This window comes from Tachysurus fulvidraco, chromosome 14, assembly GCF_022655615.1.
Source record: "Tachysurus fulvidraco isolate hzauxx_2018 chromosome 14, HZAU_PFXX_2.0, whole genome shotgun sequence".
Classification (NCBI taxonomy): Eukaryota; Metazoa; Chordata; class Actinopteri; order Siluriformes; family Bagridae; genus Tachysurus; species Tachysurus fulvidraco.
Window position 1 is genome coordinate 14591995 of NC_062531.1, and position 7974 is coordinate 14599968.

The 7974-nt window shown below is 35.9% G+C and overlaps 2 protein-coding genes across 3 annotated transcripts; one reads left to right on the plus strand and one right to left on the minus strand.

The window, feature by feature from the left end:
- Window positions 1-607: 607 nt before the first annotated feature.
- On the plus strand, window positions 608-6745 carry smyd1b (SET and MYND domain containing 1b). Of its 2 annotated transcripts, XM_027166946.2 has the most exons (10): window positions 608-816; window positions 1398-1574; window positions 1703-1916; window positions 2031-2161; window positions 2713-2751; window positions 4108-4303; window positions 4807-4899; window positions 5132-5295; window positions 5402-5570; window positions 6366-6745. In XM_027166946.2, exons 1-10 carry the CDS (start codon window positions 695-697, stop codon window positions 6519-6521), a joined length of 1461 nt encoding a protein of 486 aa, XP_027022747.1. In that variant the 5' UTR covers window positions 608-694; the 3' UTR covers window positions 6522-6745. The 2 variants fall into 2 exon arrangements, with proteins under 2 accessions (XP_027022747.1, XP_027022748.1); XM_027166947.2 differs by lacking the exon at window positions 2713-2751 and having other exon boundaries at window positions 609-816.
- A 130-nt stretch (window positions 6746-6875) lies between these two features.
- On the minus strand, window positions 6876-7937 carry LOC113656027 (fatty acid binding protein 1-B.1). The gene is made up of 4 exons (XM_027166954.2): window positions 7781-7937; window positions 7415-7587; window positions 7111-7203; window positions 6876-6951 (listed from the first exon to the last, which is right to left on the minus strand). Exons 1-4 carry the CDS (start codon window positions 7845-7847, stop codon window positions 6898-6900), a joined length of 387 nt encoding a protein of 128 aa, XP_027022755.1. The 5' UTR covers window positions 7848-7937; the 3' UTR covers window positions 6876-6897.
- Between the last annotated feature and the right edge of the window lie 37 nt (window positions 7938-7974).

The window sequence follows — 7974 nt, forward strand, 5'->3', positions numbered from 1 at the left end:
TATTGTATTTATTGATAAATTAGTATAATCTTTAGAAATTTCTGTATTTTGTGTTTGTTAACATCCTAGAATTTCAGCTGATGGATTGTAAACAAATGTGAATTATAATGAAAATGAAACAGAAACAAACATTAACATTGCTATACAAGGTTTGTGGGATGTTGAGAAGTGTTGAGAAACAAGAAGGAGGTCTCGGGAAAGTGCTGGAAGCAAACACCAATCACATGAAGCCAAGTGGGTGTCCAGGTGGGAACAGCTGCCTTTCGTCTCTGCACCCAATCTGTGAGTGACAGGTCCAACTGAGAGACTAAAATATCCTCCAGGATCCTGAATGGCCATTCACACATATAAAGATGTTCCATTTTGCAACTTTATAGGATTTTATTTACCTTAACAGTAGCTCAAACAAGAACCAGGAGAGAGTTAGGAGACACTGTGATTTTTATTCATATTTTTATGTCACTGACATTATAGCACTAGCAAAATTGGCAGCAAGATATGTCTTGGATTTTCTTAATGGGTCACCACTAAAAAAATCACCCCCCCACTTCTTATCACAAGATGGTATGACTTGAGGGTGCAGGCTATTTTAGAAGGTGGTGGTGGTATGTCCAGCTGTTAAGCTGATGACCTACAGGACACTCTGTCAGTGTAAGAGACATTACAGATCTACAGAGACTGCTAAACTACAAGCATGGAGAATGTGGAAGTGTTTGAATCACCAGGAAAAGGACGTGGTTTAAGGGCCACAAAGGAACTGTGGGCTGGGGATGTACTGTTTGCAGAACCTTGCTTTGCGGCTGTTGTTTTTGACAGGTAACAATTTTTATGTTATATTAAAAGAGTCTTGATGTGATTGGTACAATATACTCATTTTCACTCTGTTCAGAACGGATGTAGCAGCAGCACCACCTACATCAGTCTTTACTCTACTATTGTATGAAACAGTTTTTTCCTAAGAACTGCACTTCTAAGGCAAGAACTCTAAATAATTTATTTCTAAATATATCCATCTTATTTAGTTATGTACTTTGACATTACTAAAGATTAGAAATTTTACAGTAACTACACTGAAACTAATGAGAAGAATATGTTGAGGGGTAGTGGTGCTTGCACAGTGATGCATACAGGTACAGTAGATAGGCAACTCTCAATTGTCTTCATGTTTAAATGAATGAGTAGTCATGGTACAGTATCATGTGATTAACAATCAATCAATCAGTTATTAAGAGAAACATACTCCTAAAAGAGCATATTAAAGGTTGCTAGACTCTTGTCTTTTTTCAGTTAATTAGGAAAATAAATTATATTAATAAACTCTTTGTTTCTCCCTCACTCTCTATCTTCCTCTCTCTGTGCCTCAATCATGCTTTTTCTCTGTCTGTTCTGGCCTCCAGTTATACGGCTAATGTGTGTCATAGCTGTTTTCGTCGGCAGCAGAAGCTGCAGCGTTGTGGCCAGTGTCGGTTTGCACAATACTGCGATCGCACATGTCAGCGTGCAGCCTGGGAAGAGCACAAACAGGAGTGTGCTGCCATTAAGAGCTATGGCAAAGTGCCCAATGAAAACATACGGTGATTGAATTATATACATACTGCATTACGTGATCACTATTTAGTGAGAGAACTAAGTTTAGTACTAATTTACATACACAGGTTTCAAATACCAATGTCTAATGGCCTTATTTCTTGCTTTTGGCTAGTCTTGCTGCTCGTATTATGTGGCGTCTTAATAAGGAAGGAGATGTGATCTCAGACTTTCAACTCAGTACACTGGAGGACCTGGAAGATCACATCTCAGACATCCCTGAGATTGATATGCAGGAGCTCAAAGTAGATGTTCACAACTTCTTGGATTACTGGCCCAAAACAAGCAAGCAACACACTGTTGAAAGCATCTCACATATATTTGGAGTGGTATGTAAGAATATGGATACTTGGTTTCAAAATGGTGGTTCCTTTTCAATTGTCATTTTGTACCAGAGCCACAAGTAATGGTCTTTCCACTACTTAACATGTTTTTTTTACTAGATCAACTGCAACGGCTTCATGATAAGTGATCATAAAGGCCTGCAGGCAGTGGGTGTTGGTCTCTTTCCCAACCTTTGTCTGGTCAATCATGACTGCTGGCCAAACTGCACTGTCATCCTCAACAATGGCAAGTAAGTGCAATCATTGCTAACATTCTTTAAAAGTGTGCATCACAAACTATCATTAGGTAGTGTAAACATAGCACATACAAGTGGTAGTGGGTAATGGACGAGGCAGAGGATGGTAAAAGGAAGCAAGAATGTGAAGTGAAAGAGAAGAGAAGGGAATTTAGGGGAAGACTAAAAAAAATCCACTTTAGTTTTAAGAATAGAAAAATTGCTCATGTGACGAAGTAGCATATCCATGAAGTATACAGAATGTATCACTGACATTCTGTCATCTATTTATATTTGTAGTTATGTGCAACATGTAGCCACGACGTCATATTACTTTACATAAATTCTATGGTATTTTTGGGCAACCATGTTACAAGGAAAAAACTGTCCTGTATATTTTAAACTGTACTATTTTTCAGATTAATAACATTTACAGTACATTTCTTCTTTTGCAGAATAGTTAAGCTCACATTTAGTCACTTTAGCCTCTAAGTGAGAGAGGGTATTCAGATTAGACATTCTGAAATAGCTGGGTTTTGCAATTTGCTTCTCACTTTGTCTTTCAGTCACTCTTCCATCAATACTATGTATCATACTCAGAAGAGGTGGGTTTGCTTGGCCACAGTTCAACAGCCAAGCTATTCATGTCTTGTTATCCTCTTTTTACTATCACATCCCTAATCACACTATTTGATGATCAGCTACCCAAATGCAGCTATATTCAAATAACCAAAAACAGCATAGTATGAATACACTTCACTTTTCAGACCTTAATTAGCCTAAATTTTTAATAACATAATAATATAATATAACTATAATTTTTTTTATTATACATCTTAACACAAAGAAATAAATTCTAATATTGTATCTTATATACAATGCTTTTTGTTTTAATTAAGCTTAAAATGCAAGTTACCAAAATGGCTAATGCTGTTGGGTGGTTGGTCTATTTTTCCATCATCTGTTTCCATCATGCTGTTAACCCTCACTTAATTTCAGATTTTACCAACATATAAATGTCTTGGCTTTTTGCAAAGCCACACATTTATAGCTTCTTTCTTCAGCGTTCTTTCTGCATTTCTATATGTTCCATTTCTTCCTTCACCTTAACTGAAGGGCACTCCTTATTTCTACTTACAACTACTTTCATGTCAGTGTCACACATTGTATATGATCAATGTACAAAATTTACCAACATGCAGAACTCATATCTCTGCTGTTTGAGATTTTGTATTTTACTGTAGAAAATTTACAGAGAATTTCACTGAATTGCATATGGCCATTTTTATTGAAACGGGGACTGGAGAATAAAGCAGAAGCAGAGTCAGGGGGTCTGCCAATTTTTCTTAAAATTATAGAATTTTATGATACAATATTGAATTTATTAGTCATATAATGTTGATGGACTTTATGGCAATGTTTTTGGCATTGAAATTATTCAGAAAGAAAAGCTTTTCTAAAATGACTTCAATATATAACCAACAGAGGTGGAAGTAAGTCACACATGTGGAAGTCACAAGTAAGTCTCAAGTCATGAATGTCAAGTCAACGTCAAGTCGAGTCTTTTTTTAATATTTGTCAAGCAAGTCTCAAGTCTCAAATTTGCGACTTAAGTCTGACTCGAGTCAAGTCATATGACTCAAGTCCGCCATCTCTGATAACCAAATGATTATTGTACACATTTAAACATTCATCTAACTGTTTGAATGGATAGATTACTATATATACATAAAGTAAATCTGCACTGAGGGCATCAGTGGAATATATTTATAGCTAAATAGATCCCTGGCTGCCAAAGGTTTGAGAAACCCTGGTATGTGGGGGTAAGCTGTGTGCATTGCTGACTGGTGCTAAACTGTTTTGAAGTGGTTTGATAAAAAAACAACAAAAAAACCCACTTTAATATATGCACTTCTGCCAGAATAGATTTTGGATCTCACATGAATCATTTCTTCTCTCAGAATTGAGCTACGTGCCCTGGGTAATATCCCTGTGGGGGAAGAATTGACCGTGGCATATGTGGACTACCTCAATCTGTCTGAGGACCGCAAACAAATGCTTAAGCAGCAATACTTCTTTGACTGCACCTGTGATCACTGCACTAACAAAACAAAAGATGACTTGAAGATGGCTGGTGCAGTAGTGGATGAAGTTAAGGTGAGTTCACCAGTGACATTTTTAATAGGTTGATTTATAGATTGATTTGACCAGTTTATCATTCATCATTTTCATATTTTTTGCTTGTTAAATAAAAGTTATGGTGTGCTACATCTCATTGAGCCTGACTCTACAGATATTTTTATTGAATAAAAAAAGGAATGAATGTCCCAGGGCTTCCTATTCTTTAAAGTTCCAAGACCTCAGTTGTCTTTATGTTTATTGACTCATTTGGCTGACAGATAGAGCAAGAAAATAGCATGACTATCAGTAGATATCTGTAGAACTACAGGCCTGATGTCCAGGCACATTTGTGCTATATTTAGCTACTTAATCTTTGTTATGCTGGTACAAGCATGGTGGTAAGGGACTGAATTTTATACCTATTTGTGCTAGTTTGTGTGTAGTGTTTTTTTTTTTGGCAAAAAATAGGGCTACATAAATAGCCTGTGATCACTATTTTATTAATCAATTTTATCAATAAATACCTCAATTCATCAAAGGTACCAGATGAGAAGGTGAAGGAAATAACAGAATACAGCCGTGAAATGTTGCAGAAGATGGAGAAGGCCCGTGTGGATGCAAACTACAATGAGGTATGTCATTGTCATTTAGTGTGTCACTGCATAAAGGTTCTGTTTATTAGCTTCTCAATCCTTCATAAAAATATTTTATATTTAATTACAGAGTTGGTCTCTGTGAAATGTTACTTTAACAAAACATGTATAGCAATTTCTTATTCCATTAACAAATAAGGAATTAGCCATTACCAAACATGGTCATTTTTAAAGATGCCATTTAGCTTTTCTTCTGGTCTGCTGTCTGTAGGTAGTAAAGATCTGCCGAGAGTGTGTTGAAAAGCAGGAAAACGTCCTGGCTGATACCCACATCTACCAGCTAATGATGTGGAGTACACTCAGTGAGGTCCTTTCCTACTTGCAGTTCTTTGAGGAGGCAGCTATGTATGCACGCAAAATGGTGGATGGATACATGTAAGGACAGACTTTTGAAAGTCAAATGGGAGTCCATGATAAACACTAATACTCTATGTAGACTGATTTTCTCTAACCTTTGTACATTTTTGTGACCTCAAAATAGGAAACTATACAATCCAAACAATGCTAAGCTTGGTATGGCTATCATGAGAGCAGGAGTGACCCACTGGCAGGCTGGGCATATAGAGACTGCACATGGCATGATTTGCAAAGCATATGCCATTCTCATGGTGACTCATGGGCCCACACATCCAATTACTAAGGACCTTGAGGTAAACATATCTCCTACTTTATCAACAATACCCTATAGTACCTATATCTGTTGAACAAAGATTGAGCTTTAATCCTGATTAATTCAAAGATTATCTATTAAACTATTTGCATCAATCATCAAACCTGGTTTAAAATAATCAATATTTATGTAAGCACTTATGCCATTATACATTCTGGTTTCAGTTTTACAGTAAATGTAGATTAATTTTAATCAGTCCTTTCTGCTACTTTTCACTCAAAAAGAAAGAATGGCATAAAGTTTAGAGTTATCATTGTATTTTTTCAAGTCAAGTCAAGTCAAGTCAAGTCAAGTCAAAAAACTTTTGTCATTTCAACCATATATAGGTGATGCAGTACATAGTGAAATGAAATATAGTCTCCAGGACTATGGTGCTACATAAGACAACACAGAGCTACATAAAACTAAGGACTAAAGGCAAATAGTGCAACACAAGATAGTGCAAGCAGAGAGTAATAAAATAAAATAGTGCTGACCAGAATTTAATTGCAATGTGGAAAATTGCATAAAAGTGAGTGTGCATACACAGCATATGAAAACAGTGTATTGGGCCAGTTCATAGTAGCCATTCAGAATTATTAATAAAAAGTTTTAATCGTGGATTAAGATTTTATCCATAACATTCAATGTAACAAATACTCATTTAGCATTCAATTCTGTTTAATTTACTTTTTGGTACAACATGCCACATGTGTACAACTCATGCCACTGTAAAATATCTATCTTTGTAATCAGTTTGTTGCAGCTGATTAAGTCTTCTGCTTTTTCTCTAAAGGCTATGCGAATGCAGACAGAGATGGAGCTGCGCATGTTTAAACAGAATGAATATGTTTACCACACCATGCGTGAGGCGGCACTTAAAAACCAGCCCATGCAGATGATGGCAGAACCAGTTCAGGAGAGCATCAAGAGCCTTTTTCGCAAGAAGTAACATCACACAATTGACACATTACCATGCATACTAGTTACTCAGTATGAATTTGATCACTGTGACTGAAGATCAGTCAGACCACTTTGCAGTAATTTTCTGGATTTTCTTATAAAATGTAATAAAAAGCCCATGTTTTTGGTTGTATATTACAGGCCATGTATTTCTTTTTAATTTAATAGCTTACACATTTTGAATTGTGTATTTTATAAATAAAGAGTCATCACCAGATGAAAGTGTGTTTTTCTAAGAACCCAGTATCACTTTCAATATGTCTAATTCAGTTGAACTCTACAGTGCACAACATGAGTATAAATGAAAGAAGATAATGAGAACTATGGAAAATGGACTCAGTCATATTTAAAATGAATAGCGTTTATTATGACACACGTTTGCTGGTTCTCTTGAATACAATGTTGCCCAGAGTCATGGTCTGAAAGGAAAAAAGAGCAAAACATTTTGGACTCGTATTAAATAATATAAGTAAACATTTAGAGATAATTAATTATGATAATGGAACTCACTGGTGAATAATGCAAAATCTTCATCTGCTGAAAACAGCAAATAATTTCTAAGTATTAAAAGTACTCACATGCACAATTGTGTTGTCATCCAAAAGCTCTGTGACTGACTCAATGCCCTTCAGCTTTGCCTTTAGCTTGTTTCCCTCTTTTGTCACAACAGTCTAGAAGATAGCAAGATGTCAATGCCGATAGGTCCATTTAATACCAAGTCAAGTTTAAAAAGCAAATTATGTAGGGCTGTATGAAAAGTAAAAAGATCTTGAAACAATGTCCAAATGCATGAAATAGTGCTAAATCTGATCTGTTACACAAAGCATGAATTACTGAATGCATGTATAGAGACACAGAACTACAGATATATGATGGTCTTGCCTTGACTTTTTCTCCAGTCATTGTCTCCACTTCACTCTCTTGTCCTATAATGAAAGAGTTAACCATAACTTTGCTCCCAGTGGTTACTGTCACTTTGAAGCTGTCTCCATTCTGTTCAATCTCAGATACACTCTTGATGTCTTTGCCATTCTCAATGAGGTCATCAGGCAGACCTAGAAAAAGAATGTTTTTCAACATTAATTCAGTTCAGCTACATCTCAGTCTTAATCAAGCATTGTAACTTTATCTTAATAAAAAAAATCTACTTAGTTTCTTTGAATTTAACATCATGATTAAAGAAAAGATTTTGAACAAGAACATAGAACAAGGGAAAACTTTGTGGAATATTTTCCTCAGCATACATACCAATAGCCTTCATGAAAGGTACAAAGCCCTCTTGGCTTTCCAGCTGAAATTTTCCAGAGAAGGACATTGTGACAGCACCAATGAGAGAAGAAAATCCAATTTCTGAGACTTCTTATATCTTCATGCAGTACTTTAATTATTAACTAAAGAGGGTGGAGATTCCGTCTGATGTTTGTCATGTGCTCTTACTGCAT

Coding starts and splice junctions, on each gene's coding strand:
- smyd1b (XM_027166946.2), top strand. CDS start 695: ATGGAGAATGTGGAAGTGTTTGAATCACCAGGAAAAGGACGTGGTTTA. Junction 817..1,397: donor GCGGCTGTTGTTTTTGACAG/GTAACAATTTTT, acceptor TCTGGCCTCCAG/TTATACGGCTAATGTGTGTC. Junction 5,296..5,401: donor AAAATGGTGGATGGATACAT/GTAAGGACAGAC, acceptor ACCTCAAAATAG/GAAACTATACAATCCAAACA.
- LOC113656027 (XM_027166954.2), bottom strand. CDS start 7,847: ATGTCCTTCTCTGGAAAATTTCAGCTGGAAAGCCAAGAGGGCTTTGTA. Junction 7,588..7,780: donor ACCTTTCATGAAGGCTATTG/GTATGTATGCTG, acceptor TTCTTTTTCTAG/GTCTGCCTGATGACCTCATT. Junction 6,952..7,110: donor ATGACAACACAATTGTGCAT/GTGAGTACTTTT, acceptor TTTTCCTTTCAG/ACCATGACTCTGGGCAACAT.